The sequence below is a fragment of the Panthera uncia genome (genome assembly GCF_023721935.1).
Source record: "Panthera uncia isolate 11264 chromosome E2 unlocalized genomic scaffold, Puncia_PCG_1.0 HiC_scaffold_19, whole genome shotgun sequence".
NCBI classification, from domain to species: Eukaryota; Metazoa; Chordata; class Mammalia; order Carnivora; family Felidae; genus Panthera; species Panthera uncia.
The window spans coordinates 7,180,577-7,207,649 of record NW_026057588.1 but is presented as its reverse complement, the minus strand read 5'-3'; the positions used below and the strand labels follow the sequence as shown (position 1 = coordinate 7,207,649).

Sequence of the window (27,073 nt, the reverse complement as noted above, 5' to 3'; positions counted from 1 at the left end):
CTCCCTCTCCCTTTCTCTGTGCCCCTCCCCTGCTTGTGCTCTCTCTCTCTCTCTCTCTCAAAAATAAATAAATAGGGGTGCCTGGGTGGCTCGATTGGTTAAACGTCTGACTTTGGCTCCAGGTCATGATCTCACAGCTCATGGGTTCGAGCCCCATGTTGGGCTCTGTGCTGACGGCTCAGAGCCTGGAGCCCGCTTCGGATTCTATGTCTCCCTCTCTCTCTCTCTGCCCCTCCCCTGCTCTCTCTCTGTCTCTCGCTCTCCCTCAAAAAATGAATAAACATTTTAAAATTTTAAAAATGAGTAAGCATTAAAAAAAGAAAATGATTTTTAAAAATTATGAGTATAAAATTACAGCCGTGATAAATGCCATGGGTTAGGACAGAAAAGAATATGATACACTAAAGAACCAGGTAGAGTGGAGAAGAACCAGATACAAAGCAGTGGGACAGAAATGATCAGAGTGGGGGCGCCTGGGTGGCTCTGCCCCTTAAGAGGCCGACTCTTGATCTTGGCTCAGGCCATGATCTCGCAGTTCGTGAGTTTGAGGCCAGCATTGGGCTATACACTGTCACTGCGGAGCCTGCTTGGGACTCTCCCTCCCTCTCTGTCCCTCCTCCACTTGTGCTCTCTCTCTCTCTCTCTCTCTCTCTCAGAATAAATAAATAAACTTAATAATAAAAAAAAGAAATGATCAGAGTGGCTCCTACTAACAAGGAGGAGGGCGGTTCTGTGAACCTGTCATTTTAGTCGTTCATGTGTGGGTGGCACCTGTCCTGCCCCCCCCGGATCACACAGTGTCAAGCGCGTCTCTCACCCTGGACCTGGGACTCGGAACACACTTTGGGAAACGTTGCGCTACAGACCAGCAGCCCCCGATGTCTCTTGTACCCCAGGGTTGGTTCAGCAGAGAAGGGGACCCGTGTAGCGCTGCTTGCCTGGGGGGGAGGGGGGCCCTGACTGTTCTAGGCGCTTCACAAGTGTTAGCTCATACACCCATTGCAAAGACCCTGTGAGGCAGGGGCTCTTATCATCCCCGATGGCAGAGGACACTGTTGTGCCTGCCTGAGGCCACACAGCTGGCGGGTGGCAGAGCCGCCACTGGAACCCGGAAGCGGGCCCTGCTTGCTCGGTTCGGGGCCGAGTGGAGCAGCCATTCCCCTCCCCTCCCCCCAGGTGAAGCCGCTGCTGCAGGTGACGCGGCAGGATGAGGTGCTGCAGGCGCGGGCCCAGGAGCTCCAGAAGGTGCAGGAGCTGCAGCAGCAGAGCGCCCGCGAGGTGGGCGAGCTCCAGGGCCGCCTGGCACAGGTAAGGGGCGGGGCCGCGGGTGGAGCCAGGGCGTGGGGGCGGGGCCGCGGGTGGAGCCAGGGCGTGGGGGCGGGGCCGCGGGTGGAGCCAGGGCCTGGGGGCGGGGCTCCCAGCTGAGCCTCGGAGGGCTGTGGGGTGAGGGTGGGGGCAGAGCTGAATGGAATCCGTGGGGGTGCTGTTGGGCTGTGATGTGCAGGAGGCAGGGCCCTGGGGTGCAGCCGGGGTATGGGGTGGGAGACTGGCTCCTGCGGAACCCGGATGCTCAGGGGGCCTGGCTCCAGCGTCGGGGCAGGGCAGGGGTCGGCCTTGGGGCAGGGCTAGGGTGTGCAGGCGGCCAACTTTTCATGGTTTCCAGCTTTTCTGGTGGCTTCTAAGTGATGGTGAAGTGAACCCCTTCTTGAGTGTTTTTCTGTTTGCTTTTGCTGAATTATTTCCTTTGGTTCAATTTCTAGGCGTAGGAGTGTTAAATGAAATGTGAGATGGTAGAAAGGCCTCTCTGGGCCTATTTGGAGGGTGGACTGGAGAGGGAGAGACTGGAGGCAGGGAGGCTGGGGAGGAGCCTGGGGAGAGAGTCCACTGGGAGAGGATAAGTAAGGCCTAAGCTTGTGGGGCCGCGGGGCCAGAGAGGAGGGGGCAGGGCAGAGAGAGTCCTGGGACAGTGGGTACAGGGCTGGGGACGGATGGGCTGTGAGGAGGTGAAGGAGAGGGCAGCCCCCCGGGGTCTGACCTGGTGACCCCGGGGGGGATGGAGGTCATCCCCAGATGGGGACCTGGAGGAAGGCCCTCCAGGCATCAAAGAGCAAAGCAGGGGTGCCTGGGTGGCTCAGTTGATTAAGCCTCTGACTCTTGGTTTCGGCTCCGGTCATGATCTCACGGTTTGTGAGTTTGAGCCCCACACTGGGCTCTGCGTTGTCAGCGTAGAGCTTCCTTGGGATCCTCTCTCTCCCTCTCACTCTGCCCCTCCCCTGCTCGTGCTCTCTCTCTCTCTCTCTCTCTCTCTCTCTGTCTCTCTCTCTCAAAATAAATAAACTTAAAAAAAAAAGAGCAAAGCGAATCAGGAGGCAGGAGGGACCCGGTGCTCCCCCGAGACCGTCCTGGGAGCAGTGCCTGCTGAGCGCTGACCTGCCACCCTGCCCGCAGCTAGAAGAGGAGCGCGCCCGCCTAGCAGAGCAACTGCGGGCAGAGGCAGAGCTGTGTGCCGAGGCCGAGGAGACGCGCGGGCGGCTGGCAGCCCGCAAGCAGGAGCTGGAGCTGGTGGTGTCGGAGCTGGAGGCCCGCGTGGGCGAGGAGGAGGAGTGCAGCCGCCAGCTGCAAACCGAGAAGAAGAGACTGCAGCAGCATATACAGGTCGGCCTCTGCGTGCCCACGGGTCGCCCCTCCCCGTGCCCGTCTGTCTACCCTGGCAACCTTGGCTTCTGCAAACCCCTGTCTCTTTGGGCCATGAATTTGCAGAAAAGTCGACTCAAAGTGGCTTAAGCAAAAAAAAAAAAAAATTCTCTCTCTCTCTTTTTGGTTCCAATAATGGGAGACTCCAGAATGCATAAGCTTCAGGCATGGCTGGATCCAGCTGCTAGCCTTTGAACTCTTTCTCTGTCCCTCTCCTGGCTCCGTTTGTCTCTAGGCTGCTGCATTCCCAGGCTGGCTGCCCTGTCATTGTTCCCCTTCAAAACCCAGTGTGTGTTTTACACTTACGGTACCTTTGGATTCAGATGCTAAGTTTTCACTGGCAGTGAAACTTCACCTGCGTTTATGTTTTATGACTTCTTTGTTTGAAAAGGTAGATTTAGGTACCCGAGTTATTCCATACTTAAAATTTTTTCCCAGTGATTCACCGAGTGTCTGCTTTTAAATTTAAACGAAATAACATTTAAATGAGCTGGTAAAGGCAGTTCCTCAGTCATACTGACCACATTTCAGGAGACTCGGGACAGATAAGACAGCGGTTTATTAAATACAGCCTGCGGGAGGCAGACACCGCACCCTCAGAGAGCCACAGAGGAGTTGGACTCAGGCATAGAATGAATAGGCCACGGCCGTGGGAGGCAGGCTGTGTCATAACGAGAGGTGGAGGTGACCCCTGGTTCCTGCAGGGGGATGTGATTGGTTTGTTTGAATAATTAGTCCTCCAAGAGGGCACAAGCCAGCGCTGTGCCCGGTCCCCGTGATACGGAGGGTTATGGGGCCAGGGGAGGGTGGGTGGGCAGAAGACGTGTGGTCAGACCATTACGGGTCCTTCCAAGACCAGATAGCGAGGCAGCCCATAATACTGAACCCTTTTATAAAAAGTGGAGGTTTCACGGACATACAGTGTAATATTAGCTTCAGGTGTAGGACATGGTGAGTCAGTATTCACGTATGTTGCAAAGCGATCACCATCTAGTTAATGTCCGGCACCTTACATAGTAACAAAAAAAATTTTTTTCCAGTGTGAGAACTTCTTAAAAAAATTTTTATTTTGTTTTGAAGGAGAGAGGGATGGAGTGTGAGTGGGGGAGGGGCAGAGACGCAGAACCTGAAGCAGGCCCCAGGCTCTGAGCTGTCAGCACGGAACCTGACACGGGGCTCGAACTCACGCGCTGTGAGATCGTGGCCTGAGTGGAAGTCAGACGCTTAACTGATTGAGCCACCCCTAGGTGCCCCTCTGTTGTGAAAACTTTTAAGATCTAGTATTTTAGGGGCACCTGGGCGGCTCAGTCAGTTAAGCATCCGACTTCCGCTCAGGTCACGATCTCACGGTTTGTGAGTTCGAGCCCCACGTCGGGCTCTGGGCTGACCGTGCAGAGCCCCCTTCGGATCCTCTGTCCCCCTCTCTCTCTGGCACTCATGCTGTCTGTCAAAAATAAACAAACATTAAAAAAAACAGATCTACTATCTTAGCAAGTCTCAAATACACAATACAGTACCATGAACTACAGTCACGCTGTGTGTTACATCCCTAGAACTTATTTACTTTAAAACTAGAAGTTCGTACCTTTTGACCCCCTTCGTTGGCTCTTCCTCCCCCAGACTCCGCCCTCAGCAACCACCCACCTGTTCTGTGTACCCGTGAGCTCAGTTTTTGTTCTTGTTTTTTAGATCCACATACGAATGAGATCGTATGGTGGTCTTTCTCTCTCTGACTTACGTTACTTGGCGTAATGCCCTTGACATCCATCCATGCTGTCCCACAACCTTAATTTCCGGTCTCATACCACACGTTGCCACATGTGCCTGGGCGGTGCCACAGGGGACAGTGCCCATCTCTAGGATATATATGTTCATTATGTTTCTGGTTTATAGTCTTCATGCACACACAAGAACGCGATTTCCAGGGGCACCTGGGTGGCTCAGTCAGTTAAGCGTCTGACTCTCGGTTTCCGCTCCAGTCATGACCTTGCGGTTCGCGAGTTCGAGCCCCGCATCAGGCTCTGCCCTGGCAGCTTGAAGCCTGCTTGAGATTCTCTCTCTCTCTCTCTCTCTGCTCTTCCCCCACTCGTCTCTGTCTCTCTCAAAAATAAATAAATAAACTTAAAAAAAGAAGAAGAACGTGATTTCCTAAGGACAAAGATTTCTCATCTACCCTCGGTGCCTAGAACGGTGCCTGGCGCACACCGGGTACTCCGTGAAGGCTCAGGGCTCACGGATGAAAATGGGAAGACCAGTAGAGGCTTGATCCTTCCCAGCCTCGCCCAGAGTGTGGACCTGTCTGAGCCACGAACCGTAGGGGCTTGGGACCGTCCCCTCCACTCTAGCCATCACATCACACCCTAACCCCTGGGTCCTGATCTCTCCTCCCCACGCCCCCTCCAGGAGCTGGAGAACCACCTTGAGGCAGAGGAAGGGGCACGGCAGAAGCTGCAGCTGGAGAAGGTGACCACGGAGGCCAAGCTGAAGAAATTTGAGGAAGATCTGGTACTCTTAGAAGATCAGAATGCCAAGCTGAGCAAGGTCAGTGGCCTGTGAGCCCCCAAGGGCAGAAGGCGGTGGGCGCACTGGGGGCGCGTGGGTCTCTCTCTCCGTCTTCCCCACCTCTAGGGGTCTCCGGCTCGCAGGCTCAGCTGTGTCTCCCTTTGACCCTTTCTCTTCATACCTTTGCCCAAGCAGGTATTTATTGAGCAACTACCGTGTGCCATTATCTATCACGGATAGATCGTAAGACCCCCCCCCCCGCCCAGAGCCACATGACTGAAGACAAGCACCATTTCATTACATCTCATCCTTCTGTGGGTCAGCCGTGGCTCTCTTAGGCAGTCACTGTGATGTGGCTGGGTGTGGATGTCTGGTGTCTCGGTGCTCCTTTGTGTGGCTTCTGTCCCCACAGGAGAGCCTGAATTTCTTAAAAAAAATTTTTTTTTAACGTTTATTCATTTTTGAGAGACAGAGACAGACAGAGCGTGAGGGAGGGAGGGGCAGAGAGAGGGAGACACGGAATCCGAAGCAGGCTGCAGGCTCCGAGCTGTCAGCACAGAGCCCGACGCAGGGCTCGAACGCACAAACTGTGAGATCTTGGCCTGAGCCAAAGTCGGACGCTCAACTGACGGAGCCACCCAGGCGCCCCTCTATTTCTTTCTTTTTAAGGGTAGCGCGAACACACTGCATTGGTTTCCAGAACCACTCACGGTTTGAAAAGTACTTCTCAAATGCTAACGTGTGCAGGAATCCCATGGAAAGCTTGTTAAAATGCAGATTCTGATCCCGTGGGTCTGGGGTGCAGCCTGACATGCAGCATTTCCAAAAAGCTCCCGTTCGGTGCCGATGCCGCTGGCCCGCAAACCATACTCTGAGCGGTATGGATCCAGGAGGCCCTGGAGTGCGCCCGCCCTGCAAGGATGTTCGCGCAGTGTTGTTTACAGTCGCAAAAACGAATTGGAAGGACCCTCAGTGCCCACGAGTGGGGAGGCGGGTCAATGAATGCCTGGGGTGCATGGAACCATGGCGTCTACCTGGTGGTTACTGGGTCTGAACTGGGTGTGAACTAACTGGGTGGTTACTGGGTGGGCGGGTCTGCGGACCCAAGAGGGATGGGAGAGGAGGGAAGGGTTTGGGAGCAGAAGGCTCAGGGAAGGGTGGAGATGAGCGTGGAGGGGGGCTGTCCTGACCGCCCCCACACTCCCCACGGTCCCTCAGGAGCGGAGGCTGCTGGAGGAGCGTCTGGCCGAGTTCTCGTCGCAGGCGGCGGAGGAGGAGGAGAAGATCAAGAGCCTCAATAAGCTTCGACTCAAATACGAGGCCACGATTGCGGACATGGAGGGTGAGCGCCGCCCCCGGGAAGCCGCGGGGACCTGCACAGGGTGGGGGTGGGGACGATGGGGGAGCCTCCTGCGTTATGAGGTGCGGGGTGGATGTTGGGTGAGTCTCCTGCACTATGGAGCCTCAGCGGTCCAATCTGTTAAATGGGGGTCAGGAAAGATGGCTCGAGACAGATTGGGTGCCTTCCCAGCTCTTAGGTTATTTCTGTCACTCTGGAGGGCCGTTCTCTTGCTCTCTCCCTGGCGTCTTGGGTCACCCTCTCTCTCTGACCGTCCCACTGTTTCAGACACACGGTGGGCTCTCTGCCCCTTGCTATGGACTCAGTCACAGAAGCAGAAGGGACAGGGTGCAGGAGGAGGCTGCGGAGGCAGAGAGGGGAGGACAGGGCAGAGACAGGCACTGAGCAGGAGCAGGGCCGTCACTTGGGGGTGAGGAGGAGAGGACGGCACCTGGGGGTCCGGCCCAGGGTCTGGGAAGCTGGAAAGAGGGGGCCGCAGAGGGAGATGCCTTGCCGTGGCTTTCCCCCCACCCTGGCCAGTGCCGGGGGCGGGGCCGCGGGTCTCGAGGAGCCGCCGGGCGCTGGGGGCTGGCGCCCCGGTGCATGACCCCCCCACTCCCGCCCCCAGACCGCCTGCGGAAGGAGGAGAAGGGCCGCCAGGAGCTGGAGAAGCTGAAGCGGCGGCTGGACGGGGAGAGCTCAGAGCTGCAGGAGCAGATGGCCGAGCAGCAGCAGCGCGCAGAGGAGCTGCGGGCCCAGCTGGGCCGAAAGGAAGTGGAACTGCAGGCCGCCCTGGCCAGGTGCGGGGGGGCGGTGACGCGCGCCGGGCACCCCGGGGAGCCTCCACCCGCACCCTCGGAGCCTCAGTGTCCCCTCCTGTAAACTGGACCTGGCGAGAGCCACAAGGCCGCCTGGTCAAGGAGAGGGCGGACCGAGGCCCCGCCGGTCTAGTAACTTGCCGGGGTCCGGGCGCGAAACAGGATCAGCCCTGATCCGACAAGTGCTGTGGCCGCGAGAGGAATCGCATTATTAGAATCACGGGCATTCGCAATCAGGGAGCACCTACTGTGCGCCAGATTCCGTGGTCGGTATTGCGAATGCCTTTTACCCGCTGTGCTTCACGCCGTCGCAGAGCCCTCGGTTATCGGTGCAGCTCAGGGTCAGAGACGTTAAAACGTGGGGAAAAGCGTGTGTCTCACCATCAGCGATGCGCGAGGTTGTGTGCGTGGTTAAGAGCGCGCACCGTCGTCTGGCCCCCGGGGTTCACGCTCGGGCCCCGCCCACTTCTGCCCGCCTGACCTCGCTCCTGGGGCATCGCCTCCCTGGCCTCGGTTTCTTCGTCGGGTAGAATGGGTGAGATTGCAGGAGGTGCCTGGGTGACTCAGTCGGTTGTGTCAGACTCTTGATTTCAGCTCAGGTCATGATCTTACAGCTCGTGAGTTCAAGCCCTGTGCGGGGCTCTGTGCGACAGCTCGGAGCCTGCTTGGGATTCTCTCTCTCTCTCCCTCCCTCTGTCCCTCCCCCACGCATGCTCTCTCTCACTAAATTAAAACAAAAAAAATTTTTTTTTTAACGGGAGTGATTTCTTCTAAGGTTAGTGTGGGGGTCAAATAAGAATAAGAATAAGAATCAAATAAGAATAAGAAGTGTGTCTGTTACTGTTTTTCCTTATTTTATTCACCCATTCTCGTTATGTTTTCTTTTTTTTTAATTGAGGGTAATTTTACGTAACCATTTTATTTTTTTTTAAGATTTTATTTAAAAACTTTTTTTTAATGTTTATTCATCTTTGAGAGAGAGAGAGAGAGACAGAGTGTGAGTAGGTAAAGGGCAGAGAAAGAGGGAGACACAGAACCCGAAGCAGGCTCCAGGATCCGAGCTGTCAGCACAGAGCCCGACGCGGGGCGCAAACTCATGAACCGTGAGATCATGACCTGAGCCGAAGTCAGATGCTCAACGGACTGAGCCACCCAGACGCTCCTAAAAGATTTTATTTTTAGACAATCTCCACACCCGCTGTGGGGCTCAAACTCATGACCCCGAGATCACGAGTCACATGCTCCTCGGACTGAGCCAGCCCGGTGCCCCCATAAGAAGACCGTTTTGAAGTGTACCATTCAGCGGCGTTTGTGGGTTCACACTGTGTGCAACCATCACCTCTGTATTGTTCCAGAACATGTTCATTCCCCCAGAAGGAAGCCCAGTACCCGTCAGGCAGTCCCGGCCCGTGACCCCCTCCTGCAGACCCCGCACCAGTCTGCTTCCTGTTCACATGGGACTTGCCTGTTCCACATAAGAGGAAGCACACAACATGTAGCCTTTTGTGCTCTTATGATTATTTTTATTGCCATCCTCCCAGCAGCTCCGTGAAGTGGGGTGTCGTGTCCTCTTACGGACCAGGAGCCTGCAGCTCAGAGAGGTTGTCACTTAACCAGGGCAGGTGGCCGAGCAGGGGATACAAACCCTGGGCTGCATGACTCCATGTGTAATTTCTTTCTTTCTTTCTTTCTTTCTTTCTTTCTTTCTTTCTTTCTTTCTTTTGAGAGGGAGAGAGAGAGGGCACCAGTGAGCTAGAGGCAGAGAGAGAGAGAGAGAGAGAGAGGAAGAGAGAGGGAGAGAGAAAGAAAGAATCCCATGAGGGGCAGAGAGAAGAAGAGAGGGAGAGAGAAGTGGGGCTCAAGCTCACCCCATGTGGGACTCGAACTCACAAAACCATGACATCATGACCTGAGCCAAAGTCAGATGCTTGACGAGGGAGCCCCCCAGGTGCCCCATGAGCGATTTCACCCGCGGTCCATGCTGCCCCTCCATTCGGCTTCTCTTTGCAAGAGGCCGTGTCTCACGGGGGCCATGAGGCAGGCTGCTGGGGTCAGCTCTGCCACTCGCCGACCGTGTGACCTGGGCAAGTATTTTCCCACTCTGGACCTCAGTTTCCTCATTCGGTGTGGTCATTAAATGAGACGATAAAGCAAAGGGTCATATGTGGCAGGAGCTCGGTAAGCGTCCCTGTGGTTACTCGTGGTGTCATTCCCATTTTACAGCTGAGAAAACCGAGGCTCTGAGTACTGAGCATGTGCCGAAGGGCTGAGCTGGGATTTCACCCCGGGAGGGGCCGCCCCCAAATCCACACCAAGCCTCCCTCCCGCCCCCAGAAATCATCCCTGCCCTCTGCCTGTCCCCGTACCAACTCCGTGGCCCCTGTCCACCCCCAGGGCGGAGGAGGAAGGCGGGGCCCGGGCCCAGCTGCTCAAATCCCTGCGGGAGGCCCAGGCAGGGCTGGCCGAGGCCCAGGAGGACCTGGAGACCGAGCGGGCGGCCAGGGCCAAGGCAGAGAAGCAGCGCAGGGACCTGGGCGAGGAGCTGGAGGCGCTACGGAGCGAGCTGGAGGACACGCTGGACTCCACCAACGCGCAGCAGGAGCTCCGGTGAGGCCGGGCTGCCCTGTGGGTGGCACAGCCGGGGTCTGTGAGGGGCAGGGGTGGGGCGAGGGGCGGTGGGAAGGACTTGGGGCGCGAGCCCTCCATGGACGCAAAGGGTTTAGCCATCCACCAGTAGATTATGGGACGTCAGCTCTGCTTCTAGTCTGGGCCAAGCTGGGGGAAGGAGATGAGTCAGACACAGGGGTTTGCCGGGAACTGCCCGGCAGATTCTGGCAAAGGGACCCAATCGAGAACAAAGTGTGCTCTAAGGGAGCAGCACAGGGCATTGTGGGTGGAAAGAGAAAGCCCCTAAACCGTGTCTGTGGAGGAAGTCCAGGAAGACTTCCTTTGAGAAAGGGCCTTTTGGGTAGGGTTTTGAAGGATGTGCAGGAGTTCGCCCTCAAAGCCACACTCCTCCCACGGTTCCCACCCAGACCCGTTAGGGAATGTAGAGTGAGGTCCTCCTCCTTGAAGGGAAACAATCAAAGGAGGCACACCCAGCTGTCAAGAGGACTCCCCCAAAGGCCCTGCCTCTCTTCTGAAATGCTGTTCCCTGTTTGCCTCCTTCAACGCAAGGTCCAAGAGGGAGCAGGAGGTGACGGAGTTGAAGAAGGCTCTGGAGGAGGAGACGCGTGTTCACGAAGTGGCGGTGCAGGAGCTGAGACAGCGCCACGGCCAGGCCCTGGGAGAGCTGGCCGAACAGCTGGAACAGGCCCGGAGGGTGGGTTGGGACAGGAAAGGGGGCTTCTGAGGGGCTGGGGGAGGGGGAGCCAGGAGCAGAGGAGGGGCTTCCTGGTTCTAGGCCGGCTCGTGTTTCCTCATGTGTCCATTTTGCTCTCGTTTCGTTTCATTCGGCAAACGTGGAGCAAATACCATGTTCTGGGGGTGGTCCTGGGGACCCCGTAGTGTATCAGACTGCTCTCTGTGGTGGAGCTCACATGTTAGCGGGAGAGGCAAAGACTGAACAATATCGACACATTCATGATATATACTGGGGAAAATATACATCTGAGTGGAAAACCGAAGGAGGTGGGGGGTGAGCCATCCGGCGCCACAGGGAAGCATGTTCCAGGCAGCCGGAACAGCCAGTGCAAAGGCCCCGGGGCAGGAAGGTGTCCGGGGATTTAAGGACCGGTGAGGCGTTCCAGGCAGAGGGATCAGCCAGCGCCAAGACCCTGAAGCAGGAGTTTGCCCGGTGGAGGGAGGAAGCATAAATCTTCGCCGGTCTCTCTCCCTTGCCAGAGCAAAGGTACGTGGGAGAAGACCCGGATGGCCCTGGAGGCCGAGGTGTCTGAGCTACGGGCAGAGCTGAGCAGCCTGCAGACCTCGCGTCAGGAGGGCGAGCAGCGGAGGCGCCGCCTGGAGTCCCAGCTGCAGGAGGTGCAGGGCCGGGCCGGCGACGGGGAGCGGGCGCGAGCAGAGGCTACAGAGAAGCTGCAGCGAGCCCAGGTGAGGAGCGGGGCAGCCGGGCCACCTCTCTGGGCTTCGGTTTGCTCCACGGCAGCCCTGTCGTCCCTTCCAACTCCTCCAACACAGTCACGCATGAGTAGCTAGTGTTTGGTGAGCAGATACTCTGTACCGAATATCCTGTGTATTTCACCAAATCTTCCCGACTTCTCCTTTGAAGGAAGTGCTAGTATGGTTCCCATTTTACACACAAGGAAACCGAGGCCCAGGGAGGTGAAGCTGATTGTCCAAGACCCCCCCCCAGAGCCTAAACTCAAACCCAGGCATGCCAGACCGTGTACCTCTTAACCCTACCATGACTCCCACCCTCCTAGAAGCCGTAAACAATCCGTATTCTGATTAGAAAAGCCCAGTGTGAACTTTTGGAACTGTGTGGGGACAATATCATACTGTGACTGTTCAAAGAAATGCAGCCCTTTTGAAAAATGTTTACTTATTTTTGAGAGAGAGAGACCGAGCACAAGCGGGGGAGGGAAAGAGAGAGAGGGAGACACAGAATCTGAAACAGGCTCCAGGCTCCGAGCTGTCAGCAGAGAGCCCGATGGACGCGGGGCTCGAACCCATGAACTGCGAGATCACGACCTGAGCCAAAGTCGGACACTCAACCGGCAGAGCCACCCAGGCGCCCCAAGAAATGCGGACTTTTAAATTTTAATCTTACTATGCTTTTTAACTAAATGACCGATACTTTTGCGGTACTGAGAATATACAAAGAAGCAGAAAGAACGAAGGGAAGAGCGAATTGTCATTGTCCAACTCCTCCAGGGGAAAACATCATAACAGTTTTTAGTGTCCAAATTAAAAGTAGTGCGTTGGGGTTAGGGTAAAAAATTAAGCTGCTATCACAAAGGCATCCCGGAATCCATCGGCTTAAATAAAAGGCATGTGTCTTTCCCTCCCGAGAAGGAGACTCAGGGCAGGCAGTGGAGGCCAGCAGGATACTGTGCTCCACGACCCCCCAGTTCCCCCCCCCCCCCCCCCCCCCCCGCCCCCCCCCCCCAAACACAACCCTATTCCCCTTTCTGTCTCTTTAAATTCCCTGTCCTGGGCGTTTCGTATCGGTGGAATCATACGATGTTTGTCGTTTTGGGTCTGGCGTCTTTCACCCAGCGTGATGCTCTCAAGGTTCACCCGTGCCGTAGCGCGTTATCAGCGCTTTGTTCCTTTGTACTTCGTTCCTTCCGTCGTACGGAGACGCTCCATTTCGTTCCCCCGTGCCTCAGCCAGTGGACATTTGGGTTGTGTCCACGTTTCGGGCCACGGCGAACGGTGCCGCCCGGAACGTTCCCTACGCGGTTTCGCGGAGGTCTACGTTCCCCGTTCTCGTGGGCACGTGCCTAGGAGTGGAATTGTCGTGTAACCGTTTGAGGAGCCGCCAGGCTGCTTTCCACAGCGGCTGCCCCACTTGACGTCCCCGCCAGCCCAGGGTGGCAGGGATGTGAGGGGGAGGAGCGGCCGGGGCCACCGGCTGCAGGCCGCCACTGGAAGGTGCCCCTTCCCCGCAGGCTGAACTGGAGAACGTGTCTGGGGCCCTGAGTGAGGCCGAATCCAGAGCCATCCGGCTGAGCAAGGAGCTGAGCAGCACGGAGGCCCAGCTTCACGATGCCCAGGTGAGCCAGCCCTACCCGCCCCCCCCCCCGCCCCCACGCCCAGCCCCCCACGCCTCCCCACCGCCGCCCTCACCTGACCTCCGCTCTGCCCTCCGTGTGCAGGAGCTGCTGCAAGAGGAGACCAGGGCGAAGCTGGCCTTGGGGTCCCGGGTGCGAGGCCTGGAGGCCGAGGTGGCGGGGCTGCGGGAGCAGCTGGACGAGGAAGCCGTCGCCAGGGAGCGGGCGGGCCGGGAGCTGCAGACCGCCCAGGCCCAGGTGAGCGTCCTGGACGGAGACCTGGGGGGGCTGCCACGCCCCCGGCGGCCCCCCTCCTCGTCCCTGACCCTCCCGCAGCCCTCAAAGTGTCGGGGCAGAGCCCCTCCGGCTCCGTCTCACCCCTGCTGTGTGTCCGCACGGCCCTGGCCCTGCTCGGGCCTCGTCCTCTGACACCTGGATCCTCATCTGGGCCTCCCTGCAGGCCTCCCCGCCTCCAGTTTCTCCCCTTCCAGCACATCCTCCACGCCGTCTTTCTACCACAGAGCTGCCCCCTGCTTCTGCCCTGATGACAGCGCCCCTGGGATACGGCCCGCGCCCCTCAGCCCCGCATTTGCCGGGTTCACGTCTCGCCTCCTTCCCCATCTCACACGACAAGCCCTTTTCGCTCTTCAGGGCTTAACGGCAGCCTCTCCTGTGGCGGGAAGTCCCTCACCGCCCCACTCAGAGCTCCCGCGCCCTTTTTCCTCCTCGTCCCCATTCCAGTCCCCTCCGGCCGCAACTTTCTCTGCCCACGGGTTCCCCTACCAGGCCGCGCGCTCCTTGAAAGGGGGACCCTGTGGGAATTCGATCTCGCTCTTCAGCACAGGCCAACATGTGGCAGCCTGACGTATGGGAGGCCTGGAGACAGGCCCGCTGAATGAATGAGTGATGAATGCGTGCCTGTAACTGTCCTTCTTCAACTGGCAGACTCCTCTGCATACTTCGGGACCCACCTCAGATGCCCCCGCCTCCAGGAAGTCTCTCTGGAATGGTCTAAGCAAATTCTAAATGCCTCCTGTGGACTCCCATGCCTGTTCTACCGTAGCCTCCACCACCCTGACCCTGACGCTCAGTGTCCCCCATCAGAGTGGGGGTTCCCCAGGGCAGAATCCAAGTCTGATTCATCTTCTGGGTCCCCGTGGGAGCAATTTTAATCCCCTAGAGAAGCTGAGGTTCGCAGAACTCACAACCTCAACCCTCCTCCATGGCAGAAGAGCCCAGGGCGGCGAGTCTTTTCCCTCTTCAGGCCTCAGTCTCCTCGTCCGGGAAATGGGGCAGCCATGCCTGTCACCCACTCCTCCTCAACCCGCCCCCCCCCCCTCCCCGCAGCTCTCGGAGTGGCGGCGCCGCCAGGAGGAGGAAGCGGGCGCGCTGGAGGCCGGCGAGGAGGCGCGGCGGCGGGCGGCGCGCGAGGCCGAGGCCCTGACCCAGCGCCTGGCGGAAAAGACGGAGGCGGCGGAGCGGCTGGAGCGGGGCCGTCGCCGGCTGCAGCAGGAGCTGGACGACGCCACCGTGGACCTGGAACAACAGCGGCAGCTCGTGAGCGCGCTGGAGAAGAAGCAGCGCAAGTTCGACCAGGTGGGGCACCGCACGTTGCCCGGTGGGGAGTCGGGATGCTCTTTCACGCTTCCACGGTCAGGGTCATTGCGCGGAACTGGTAATACGCGCTGTCACAGCTCAGCTGTGAACTCGGGGGGGGGGGGGGGGTGCTCAGGCAGGATGCTTCTTTCTTCTTTTTTTTTTTAATTAAAAAAATGTTTATTTTTGAGAGAGACTGCAGAGCAAGGCTGGGGGGGCGGGGGCAGAGATAGGGAGACACAGAATCCCCAGCAAGCCCCAGGCTCCCAGCTGTCAGCACAGAACCCGACTTGGGGCTTGAACTCGTGAATTGCGAGATCATGACCTGAGGCGAGGTCCGAGGCTCAACCGACTGAGCCACCCAGGCGCCCCAGGATGCTTCTTTCTTCTAAATCTCTGGAAAATAGGACTCCCATCCATCCAGATTTATGTCTCTTGTCCCAAAATAATTGTCGGTAGTACCCACTTTTATTCCCCAGGATATCCTGAGTACGTACGAGGAATAAATAAAATAACCCGTCTTGCTTCTCCTCCTGACTCCCTGTGTACCCCCATTTTGGCCTCAGTTTGCCCATCTAGCTGGGGATCATATTAAGCGTCTGGCACTCTGAGAGTGAAATGAAAATCACAGAAGCCCGGGGCATTAAGGTCAGGCACCCCTGAGGTTCCCATCCCAGCTCGGCCCCTTCTGGCTGTGTAGCTTCTGCAAATTGCCCCACCTCTCTGTGCTTCATCTAGAAAATGCGCTTCATTCTTTTACAAAACTTCGTTTTTGCAAGATATTTATTTCACAGGCTCTTGAATTCGAGGTAAACCGTTTATTCTTTCAGCACTCTGAAGAGGTCATTCCATTATCTGTGGCTTCCATTGTTTCAGATGAAAAGTTAGCAATTTTTTTAAAAAAAATCCTGTGTCTTTGTAGGGAATATGATGTTTTTCTAGCTGGTTTAATTTTCTTCTCTTTATCTTTGATTCTTAGTTTGGCTATGATATATCCGGCTGTGGGTTTTTGTATTTATTCAGCTTTGGCTGTGGGTTTGTGTTTTTGTGAAATGTGGAATTTTCGGCCGTTATTTCTTTAATATTTTTCTGCCCCATTCTCTCTCTTTCCTCTTCTTCTCAGACTCCAAATGCATCTATTTTTGACTGCTTAATACTTTACCATTGAGGGGCGCCTGGGTGGCTCAGTCACTTAAGCGTCTGACTTTGGCTCAGGTCATGATCTCCCTGTTCGTGAGTTCGAGCCCTGCATCCGGCTCTGTGCTGACAGCTCAGAACCTGGAGCCTGCTTCAGATTCTGTGTGTCTGTCTCTCTGTCCCTCCCCTGCTCACACTCTGTCTCTCTCTCTCTCTTTCAAAAATAAATAAACGTTAAAAAAAAAAAATACCGTACCATCGATTATCCAGGGTCTATTTTCTTGTTTCTCCTAGAATTTTGTATAAAATCTTTTCATATAAATCTTTTTTTTTGATTGGCTTCTTTCACTCAGAATTATTTTGAGATTTATCCATGTTTTGGCATGGATTAATATTTCATTCCTCAGGGTACCCGGCTGGCTCAGTTGGTGGAGCATGTGACTCTTGATCTCCGGGTGGAGAGTTCAAGCCCCACGTTGGGCACAGAGATTATTAATTTAAAAACATTTTTTAAAGATTTTCTTAAATGTTTATTTATTTTTGAGAGAGAGACGGAGACAGAGAGAGAGAACAGGCAGGGGAGGGGCAGAGAGAAAGGGAGACAGAGAATCTCAAGCAGGCTCCGCGCTGCTAGCCCAGAGCCTGACGTGGCGCTCCAACTTACGGGTCATGAGATCATGATCTGAAATGAAACCAAGAGTCAAATGTTTAACTGACTGAGCCACCCAGGCACCCCCCCCCCCCCATTTTTTTTTTTTTTAATAATTTTTCTTTTTTTTTTTTTTTTTTTTACTGCAGAGTATTATTCCTGCATAAACCACATTTTGAAAACCATTAACCTATTGATGAACATTTAAGATGTTTCTAGCTTTTGACTATTATGAATAAAACCTTAGTCTTTCTTGGAGTGCCTGGGTGGCTCAGTCTGACTCTTGATTTCAGCTCAGGTCATGATCCTGGGGTCATGGGATTGAGCCCCACACTGGGCTCTGCACTGTGAAGCCTGCTTAAGATTTTCTTTCTCTCCCTCTGCCCCTCTGCCCCTCTCCACTGCTCACACCCTCTCTGAAAAATAAAAATAAAATAACAATAATAATATTAAAAAAAAAAACCCTTAATCTTTCTAATAGGATGTAGTGGTGTGAATTCATGATTCCCTAATGAGCACCAACATTGGATATCTTTCATGTGCTTTTTTGGCATGCAAACTCTTTGGAGAAGTGTCTCTTCGAATCTTTTGCCCATTTTTTTTGTTGGGTTGTTTCTTTTGTTTTGGGGGGGCATTCTTTTCTTATTGAATTGTGAAAGTTCTTTATGTATGGTGAATCCAAGTTCTTTACCAGATATATTGTTTTGCAACTATTTTCATCCAGTCTGTGGCTTATCTTTCTGCTTTCAAAGAGTTTTTCAATGAGTAACCGTTTGGGATTTTGATGAAGTCCAATCTATTAACTTGTCATTTTGTGGACCATGCTTTTTATTTTTTTTTTTTTTTAATTTTTTTTTTTTCAATGTTTTTTTATTTATTTTTGGGACAGAGAGAGACAGAGCATGAACGGGGGAGGGGCAGAGAGAGAGGGAGACACAGAATCGGAAACAGGCTCCAGGCTCCGAGCCATCAGTCCAGAGCCTGACGCGGGGCTCGAACTCACGGACCGCGAGATCGTGACCTGGCTGAAGTCGGACGCTTAACCGACTGCGCCACCCAGGCGCCCCTGGACCATGCTTTTTAATATTGTGTCTGAGGAAATATTGCCATGACCCAAGGTCACAGAAGTTTCCTGTATTTTTTTCCAGAGGTTTTCTCCTTTTTGGTTTTATATGTAGGTCTCTGATCCAGATTGAGTTAATTTGTTTATATGGTGCTGTCATGGCTCCAGACTAATTGTTTATACATGGCTGTCAAATTGTTCGGGCATTATTTGATGAAAAGGCTTTTTTAAAAAAACATTTTTTTAAATGTCTATTTATTTTTGAGAGAGACAGAGACAGAATGCAAGTGGGTTAGGGGCAGAGAGAGAGGGAGACACAGAATCCGAAGCAGGCTCCAGGCTCTGAGCTGTCAGCACAGAGCCCGACGTGGGGCTTGAACTCACGAGCTGTGAGATCATGACCTCAGCCAAAGTCAGACACTCAACCGACTGAGCCACCCAGGCGCCCCCTGAAAAGACTCTCTTTACTGACTTGTTTTTATGTATGTATTAAAAATCAGGTAGTGTCAGCTCTCTGTTTTTTAAAAAAATTTTGTTAATGTTTATTTATTTTTGAGAGAGACGGAGTCAGAGACAGAGCGTAATTGGGGGAGGGACAGAGAGAGACACCCACCCAGAATCTGAAGCAGGCTCCAGGCTCTGAGCTGTCAGCATACAGCCTGACTTGGGGCTTGAACTCACGAACCGCAAGATCATGACCTGAGCCGAATTCGGACGCTTAACTGACTGAGCCACCCAGGCGCCCTTCCAATCTTTTCTTCTTTTTCAAAGTTGTTTTATTTCTTCTAGGTCCTTCACAGTTCCACATGTATTTTAGAATCTGTGTCAGTTTCTACACACAGAAGAAAAATCCTCCTGGTTTGGGAGTGTGTTCAATCTATAGATGGATCTGGGAAGAACTGACATCCTAATAACGCTGACTTTTCTGGCCCAGGAACGTGGTCCGTGTGTCCATTTGTTTAGGTTTCCTTCCCTTCGGGAATGTTTTTAGTTTCCTGTGTTCGTCTTTTACATCTTTTGTCGGATTTATTTCCAAGCATTTTGTACTGTTGATGCTATTTTCAGTGGTTCCGTTTTTATTTCAGGTTCTGATTGCCAGTGTATAGAAATACAATAGATTTTGATATACTGATCTTGCAATCCTACAATTTATTCGCTGAACTCACATATGAGTGCCAGTAGATTTTTTTTATAGGTTCCATTGGGTTTTCTACATTGGTGACCGTACTTTCTATGAATGAAGACCGTTTTACTTCTTCCTTTCCTTTTTCTTCCTCTTCCTGCGGGGCTCAAAATACCAGTGCAGTCGACTGCTTGACGCTCCCACACAGGTCATTCAAGCCCGGTTAATTTGTTTATGATCTTTTTTGCTTTTTCTTTTTTTCTCTATCAAGGTCATTTCTATTAACCTGTTTGGTTTTTTTTTTTTTTTCTTTTTAATGTTTATTTATTTTTGAGAGAGAGAGAAAGAAAGAGCAGGGAAGGGGCAGAGAGAGAGGGGGGGACAGATGATCTGAAGTGGGCTCTGTGCTGACAGCAGAGAGCCTGATTCGGGGCTCGAACTCACCGGCCATGAGATTGTGACCTGAGCCAAGGTCAGATGCTTAACCAGCTGAGCCACCCAGGTGCCCCTAGATCGACCTGTTTTCAAGTTTACTGGTTCTTCTGATGTGTCCAGTCTGCTCTTAGTTTCCTCCAATGACTTGCTGATTTCAGATATGATGTTTTTCAGCCCTGGCCCTTCTAATTGGGTCTGTTTTACTGTCAAATCCCTCCTGAAAAAGCTGTGGGTCTTTACACACTGTGTCCATCCGGTCCTGACATTTACTAAATGTAGTTAAAGTCCTCGTGTGATGATCCCAGGGTGGAGGTCATCTGTCGGTCTGTTTCCACAGACTGATTTTTCTCTTGACTCTGAGCCCTGTTCTCTTCCCTTTTGGCAGATCTTGCGATTTTTCTTGTTGCTAATTTCTGTGTCTTAAAACAAAACAAAACAAAAAACAAAAAACAGCAAAGGCTGAAGTACATTGTAAAAAATGATGTACCTGCTCTCTGTTACCACCACCCCAGGAGGAAGAAACACCCTTTCGTCTGGTGGGTTTCTAGAGTGAGGGGCTCGTCAGTTTGATCCACCCAGGAGCTGGGCACAGCTGCAACTTTAATCCCTCTACTTCCCTCTTGTGTCTCTGCCTCTGTCTGTCCGTCTGTCTCTCTTTCTCTCTGGCCCTGGCTGCTCCCTCCTCCCCGTCCGCTTGTACACTCCTTTCAGCTAATCTATTTCCTCCACCCCATCTCCCTCCACCCGGAAGCTCCTGGCAGAGGAGAAGGCGGCCGTACTGCGGGCGGTGGAGGAGCGTGAGCGGGTCGAGGCGGAGGGCCGGGAGCGCGAGGCTCGGACCCTGTCCCTGACCCGGGCCCTGGAGGAGGAGCAGGAGGCGCGGGAGGAGCTGGAGCGGCAGAACCGGGCCCTGCGGGCGGAGATGGAGGCCCTGCTGAGCAGCAAGGATGACGTTGGCAAGAACGGGAGGGGGGGGGGGGGGGGGGGGGGGGGGGGGGCCCGCTCCCCAAGACACACGTGTGGGCGGCGCACGCACTCCTCACGTTGGGAGACGCACACACACGTGTGTGCTCTCACGCGTGGGACATGGGGAGAACCAGCCGTCAGAGTCACGTGTTCATGCCGCGCACAGAGTGGGAGGAGAGCCAGTCCCCAGACAGGTGCTCGCGGAACGCACGCTGAGGGCGCCCGGGTGGCTCAGTCGTTAGGCGTCCGCTTCCGCTCAGGGCGTGATCTCACAGTTTGTGAGTTCGAGTCCCATATCGGGTGAGCTCCTGCCCCTCGCTCACTTGTGCTCTCTCTCCGCGCCCCCACCCTGCAAAAAATACAGAGTGTGAGGGGAATCTTCCTCCAGACACCTGTGTTCGTACATACACGCAGGAAGTAAGGAAGCCACCCTGCCCCCCACTGAGCACAGACAGGCTCCCCACCCTCCCCAGGCCTCTGTCTTCCTCCCTGGCTCACCGGCCAGTGAGGAGTCCCCTACGCCTGTCCCCCAGTCCCCGCTCACCCAGCCAGTGTCCCAGCCTTCTGAAAACTCCGCCACGCCCCTCACCCCATCCTTCCTTAAGTTTGCCCAGTAAATCTATTCACCGACGGGCACCTGGGTGGCTCGGTCTGTTGAGTGTCCGACTTCGGCTCAGGGCGTGATCTCACGGATCGCGAGTTCAAGCCCCGCATCCGGCTGTCTGCCGTCGGCGCAGAAGGCGCTTCAGATCCTCTGCTCCCCGCCCCCCGCCCCTCTCCACTCATGCTCTCTCCCTGAAAAAATAAACTAAGTAACTGAAACATTTTTTTAAAATTGAACACATAAATAAATATTTTTATGGAGTGGCCGCAAGGCCAGGTCCAGGGGCACCAGCCACCATGACTGCTGATGGGAGGCACCGGACAGAATACACACTTCAGTGAGGCCCTGGACCCACGCGCTCCCGACGTCCTTCCTTCTTGCCAAACAACGTCCTCTTGTGGGCACATCAGATAAAGGCTTTATCTTCTCTACACGCTCCAGGGATGATCTGGAGAGAACCGCCAGGCCTGGGGAGAACCCCTCACCCCGCGACCTACCCTTGGCCTGTAGCCCCAGGGAGGCGAGAGCCAAAACTCCAGCTCCTACTGGAACTGCTAAGGTCTCTACTTCCGGAAAACTGTCAAGTTATTTGTGGCGCCTCCAGATGCCTACTTTGTGGGAAATAGGGTGTTGACAGGAGAAAGTTTAATTCCTTCCAGCAAGCAAAGCTGATTGGCAGGTGCCTAGTAGGAGGGGAAACCAGCTGGCCTCTTCCAAGGAAGGAGACCGGTCACTGATGAGAATTTCCAAGCGGGTCATTGGGCAGTGGGGACATGCAGATATTGTCCCTGTCCTGTGGAGTTCACAGTCCAGTGTGGGGGCGAGCGTTGCACAAAAAGACACATCAGCTCATGTTAAATGACCGTTGTGACTAAGGCTGAGTCGAGGAAGGGCTCGGGGCCAGGAGTGTGGATAACAGGCCCTGACAGGTCAAGGGACGCTTCTCTGAGGCGGTGACAGTTAAAAGAGAGGGATGGGGCGGGGGTGGGAGTGGAGGAGGATCTGAGAATTCATAAGCCCGGATCTGCCCTCACAGGGTGTTTGGGGTTTGAATTTACAACTCGCCAGAAGCTCTGGGAACCTCACCACCCCCCCCCCCCCCCCCCCACACCCCCCCCCCCCCCACCCCGCCCAAGCTGAGAAAAACATCTCAGTAGACGGGATGGTGCTCTCCTGGGAGTCTGGCACAAATGAACACTTCCCTCTGGAGCGACATGCCTTCAACCCATGACCGCACAGGATCCCCGAAGACGAAGCCCGAGTGAAGTGAGCTCACGATGCAAAAATCACAAAACCCGTGAGGCAATAACCCACTGTGAGTGAGAGCTGACCTAACATACACTTGAGCTGGACTCTCACGGGCTTCAGATAACACAGCTTGCAATCAGGTTATTTGTGAAATGTTTTAGGACGATTCAGATCGAGGCACATCGTGAACTAGGTGTCAGGGAGATGGTGAGTGAACGAGCAAACGGAGAAGTGCACGTGGACCCGCTGTCTCCCCCTTGTCCGTCGAAGCTTCCCTCACTCTGCCCCGGGCTAGATCTAGGGTCCTGGCCTCCCCCTCCCTAGTGCCGCAGGTGCCCAGAGCTCACCCTCCCGTCCCCACCAGGTGCATGAGATGGAGCGAGCCCGCCGGGTGGCAGAACAGACAGTCAGCGACCTGCGAACGCAGGTGACGGAGCTGGAGGATGAACTGACGGCGGCCGAGGATGCCAAGCTGCGCCTGGAAGTGACCGTGCAGGCTCTCAAGGCCCAGCACGAACGTGACCTGCAGGGCCGCGACGAGGTTGGCGAGGAGAGGCGGCGGCAGCTGGCCAAGCAGGTACAAGCGGTCAGGCTGGGGCTGGAGGCTGCCTGGTGCCCGCAGGCAAGAGGGGCCGAAAGTCACGTGACACTCAGCTACCTGTCGCTCGGTCATTCTTCCCGGGACCCTCCTGCTCCCCAGCGCGTTCACCCACAATAACCCACCAACCCACACATATGTCCCAGTGACGGGCGGATATACCCGATGGGACGTCAACCCCCAAACCATTCACCCAGCCACCCACCACCCCGTCTACACAGGCCCCCCACCCACACACAGCCTCCCCACCAATCCACCTCCTCTCCACCATCTGCCGAACTGCTCCATTTCCGGCAACTTCCTCTCCCCAGCACCCCCCTCCCTGAGCCTGCCCCTGTACTCACGGACCTGCTACACCCCTTCCCCCACGACCTTCCTCCCTCATTCATTTAGTCATCCCCTCTTCCTGTGGTCTGCGCCGTTCATTCAGGACTCAACCCGTCAAGGGATTTCCGGTGGTCTGCAGCTGGCTCATGCTGCGTGAAGAGCCAGGGGTGGGGGGTGGGAGTGGGGGAGGGGTCAGGGGTGGGGGGTTGCGTGGGAGGGGTGGGAGTTGCAGGTCAACTCTGAGGGTAGAAGGACCCTCTAGAGGTGGGCCGGATGGGCTGGAGGGGAGAGATGGGAGCAGAGCGGGGGGGGGGGGGAGGGGGGGGGCGGTGCGGTGCTGGGGGAGGGGATGAGCCCAGAGCTGGGGCCCTGGGGACGGAGAGGAGGAATCCGTCTGGGCTGTAGAGAGGCAGAGGGCAGGGGGAATGGCGCTGGAGGCCTGGGCAGCGGCCGGCAGGTGGACATCCATGTCACCAGCACGGAGAGGGAGCCCGAGCCTCGTGTCCCCTGAGCCTGCCCCTTCCGGGCCTCCCCGCAGCTGAGGGATGCCGAGGTGGAGCGGGACGAGGAGCGCAAGCAGCGCACCCAGGCCGTGGCCGCCCGGAAAAAGCTGGAGGTCGAGCTGGAGGACCTGAAAGCCCAGAACGCGGCCGCCGCGCAGGGCAAGGAGGACGCGGTGAAGCAGTTTCGCAAGATGCAGGTAGGGGTGAGGCTGAAGCCACCTGCGAGCCGGCCCGCTGTCGCTCCGCCCCCTGGGCCCTGCGAGCCGCAGCTTTGTAAGCACCCGCGCCCCAAAGCCTCGCTTGCTGTTTTATGTTTCATGTTTTATGTTTTATTTCCTTTACTTAAAATGCTTAGGGTTTAGGTCCAATTTCTTCACTTTATTTGATTTTTGACATGGAAATGCCTTAGGGTTCCTCCCCTAATGTGAAAGTCATAGCTGGTTGGTTTTGGTTTTTTGTTTTTTTAATTCTTTTTTGGCGGACGCCTGGCTGGCTCGGTAGGTAAAACATGCGACTCTGGATTTTGGGGTCGTGAGTTCGAGCCCCACGTTGGGAGTAGAGATTACTTAACTTTTTTTCATTCTCCTTTTTTTTTTTTTTAATTTTTTTTTTAACATTTATTTATTTATTTATTTATTTATTTATTTTAATTTTTTTTTTTTAACGTTTATTTATTTTTGAGACAGAGAGAGACAGAGCATGAACGGGGGAGGGTCAGAGAGAGAGGGAGACACAGAATCCGAAACAGGCTCCAGGCTCTGAGCTGTCGGCACAGAGCCCGACGCGGGGCTCGAACTCACGGACCGTGAGATCATGACCTGAGCCGAAGTCAGCCGCTTAACCGACTGAGCCACCCAGGCGCCCAACATTTATTTATTTTTGAGACAGAGAGAGACAGAGCATGAACGGGGGAGGGTCAGAGAGAGCAGGAGACACAGAATCGGAAGCAGGCTCCAGGCTCTGGCCATCAGCCCAGAGCCCGACGCGGGGCTCGAACTCACGGACCGTGAGATCGTGACCTGAGCCGAAGTCGGACGCTCAACCAACCGAGCCACCCAGGCGCCCCTTTCATTCTCTTTTTTAATGACAACGGTGTGTCGGTGTACGTCCATCAGTTGTAACGTCCCACTCAGGCGAGGGAGGCTGATGACCGGATTCCGTGTGTGGGCCAGGGGCTGTGTGGGCAATCTCCGTACCTTCTGCCTAGTGTTGTCCTGAACCTAATACTGCTCTAAAAAAGGAAAGTCTAATGTTTAAAAACTCCATTTTTTAAGTGTCCGATAAAGTGGGTGCCGGCCCCATGCGGCTTGGGCATCTAAGATGTGGTAGGACTGAAATCCAGATTACATGCTATATATGTTATTGTGCATATATATATGTTATGTCATATATGTTATGATATATATATATATATGCACAATTTTTATAGTGATTATAAATGGAAATAATAGGGGCGCCTGGGTGGCTCATTTGGTTGAGCCTCCAACTTCGGCTCAGGTCATGATCTCACAGTTCAGGTCATGATATCGCAGTTGGTGAGTTTGAACCGGGCATCAGGGTCTCTGATGTCAACAAGGAGCCTGCTTTGGATCCTGTGTCCCCCTCTCTCTCTTCCTCCCTCTCTCTCTCTCTCTCTCTCAAATAAAATAAATAAATAAATAAATAAATAAACAAACATTAAAAAAATAAAAAATAAATTGAATAAAAAATAATTGAAATAATAAATAATTGAAATAAATAAATAATACAATTAGTAATGTATTAAATTTTGTAAATTTAATAATAATTAATAAGAAACAAATAAATAATTGAAATAAATAGAATAAAAATAAATTGAAAAGATAACAAATAAATTGAAGTAAATAATAATATTTTAGATATGTGAGGCTATGTAAAAATATAGTGTTCAACCTAATTTACCTACTTCTTTTTTGCCTTTTTAGTGTGACCATTAGACAAGGTAAAACGATGTATGTCTTCCCACTGGGCAGCACTGGGCTAGAAGGATCCCTCCCCCAAAAGTAAACCTGCCCAACCGTGTCTTCCCTGAGAGAAAAAGCCTGCAGCGAAAAGCTGCTATTGTCAAACAAGTAATAATATTAATGACAGCGATGATAATTGTCCTGCTAGTTCCAAGCCCAGTGCTGTCTTCACTGTCCTCTCTGCGCAGTAGGTTATTATTTGTATTATTTTTTCATGGCGGTGGACGTTTAGTTTGTGTCTTTTTTCTTTAAGCGCCATGGAAGAAAGAATTCTTATACTGGCATCTTTACTCACTCAGTGGTGTGGTCGGGTAGCAAAGTGGCTGGAAGTGTAAACCCTGGGGCCGTATGGCCCGGGTTCAAGTCCCGACTCTGCCACTTAACCACCCTTGGCACGTTGCTGAACCTCTCTGTGCCTCAGTTGCCCCATATGTACACCGGCCAGGAAACGAGTCCCCACCAACTGGAGTTGTAGGATTAAGGGAGCCAGTGTGTACGTATAACAGGGCCTGGCCCACGGTAAGCGATCAGGAAGTGTGTGCCATCCTTCTCATTACCGCAGAGTCCAAATACAACACCCATTTCGGGCTTACTTAAAATTTTAAGGTGCTACTTTTATTTATTTTTGAGACAGCGAGAGGCAGAGCGCGAGCGGAGGAGGGGCAGAGAGGGGCAGAGAGAGAGGGAGACACAGAATCTGAAACAGATGAAACGGACCCCCAGCGCCTAGCTGTCAGCATGGAGCCCAACGCGGGGCTCGAACTCAGAAACCGAGAGATCATGACTTGAGCCAGAGTGGAGGCTTAACCGACTGAGCCACCCAGGCGCCCCTGAGTTGTTACATTTTTAAACTGGAGGTTGCCGAAACCCCAGAGCAGGGGAGGGGCTGGCCCCGGGTCACACAGCGAGCCAGGGACTGGCTGCGGCGGCCCCGGGCTGCAGGGTTTTGTTCTCGCTCTCGCTCTCGCTCTCGCTCTCGGGGAACCGAAGAGCCCCCGCAGGGCCGAGGCGACGTTAGGGGCTCCCGCATGAGTCACGACCAGGCGGCGCCCGCTCACTGGCTTCGTTCCGCCCAGGCCCAGATGAAGGAGCTGTGGCGGGAGGTGGAGGAGTCACGCACTTCGCGGGAGGAAATCTTTGCCCAGAACCGGGAGAGTGAGAAGCGCCTCAAGGCACTGGAGGCGGAGGTGCTGCGGCTGCAGGAGGTGAGGTCGGGATGGGCGTGGCCCTGGGGTGGAGGCGGGGCGGTGAGGGTGGGCGGGGCCAACCGGCTAGGCCTCGTGGGGAACTCGGGAGCCCTGGGAGGGTTCTGAGCAAAGCGGGCGGCCAGGTCTGCGCTGGTGCCATTAAGGAGATGGACTGGAGGGGGGACATTGGAGGCGGGAAGTCTGGGGAGAGAGGACAAGGCCAGAGCTGGGACTGTGGGGACGCGGGGAAGAGATAAAGCAGAGAGAATAGAGGGTCGACATGGACAGGGCTGGGGGTGATAAGGGGGCAGGGGAGGTAAGAAGGGACCTGGGGGTCAGGCCTGGTGCCTGGGGGCACCCGGAGGGGGGGGAGGTTGAGGCCGCGCTGAGGGGGAGGGGCCTGGGGACGGGAAGGGAGAGGTGGACAAGGGTCAGGGGCTCAGGAGACAGCTTTTAGGAGGCACCTGCCCGTGCATTGAAGTTCGTTCCAAGCTCGCCCAGGGATGGCATGTTCACGTGCAGCGAAAACAAGTCTGGGAGCCTTGAGGTGTGAGGAGCAGGGAGGCCGGTGCCCAGATAGCACCCCCCCCCCCCCCCCCCCCCCCCCCCCCCCCCCCCCCCCCCCCC

The 27,073-nt window shown here is 54.7% G+C and overlaps 1 protein-coding gene across 1 annotated transcript in view; it reads left to right on the top strand.

The window, feature by feature from the left end:
* Positions 1 to 27,073, top strand: part of MYH14 (myosin heavy chain 14) — a 91,463-nt gene that overhangs the window by 52,269 nt on the left and 12,121 nt on the right. The window contains exons 18-32 of the mRNA XM_049622297.1: positions 1,177 to 1,308; positions 2,449 to 2,655; positions 5,098 to 5,235; positions 6,415 to 6,538; positions 7,164 to 7,335; positions 9,748 to 9,960; positions 10,531 to 10,675; positions 11,197 to 11,403; positions 12,927 to 13,031; positions 13,134 to 13,286; positions 14,376 to 14,624; positions 19,783 to 19,995; positions 22,214 to 22,426; positions 23,313 to 23,474; positions 26,336 to 26,464. Coding sequence (XP_049478254.1) covers positions 1,177 to 1,308; positions 2,449 to 2,655; positions 5,098 to 5,235; positions 6,415 to 6,538; positions 7,164 to 7,335; positions 9,748 to 9,960; positions 10,531 to 10,675; positions 11,197 to 11,403; positions 12,927 to 13,031; positions 13,134 to 13,286; positions 14,376 to 14,624; positions 19,783 to 19,995; positions 22,214 to 22,426; positions 23,313 to 23,474; positions 26,336 to 26,464 — 2,562 coding nt within the window. The remainder of the gene's footprint in view (positions 1 to 1,176; positions 1,309 to 2,448; positions 2,656 to 5,097; positions 5,236 to 6,414; positions 6,539 to 7,163; positions 7,336 to 9,747; positions 9,961 to 10,530; positions 10,676 to 11,196; positions 11,404 to 12,926; positions 13,032 to 13,133; positions 13,287 to 14,375; positions 14,625 to 19,782; positions 19,996 to 22,213; positions 22,427 to 23,312; positions 23,475 to 26,335; positions 26,465 to 27,073) is intronic.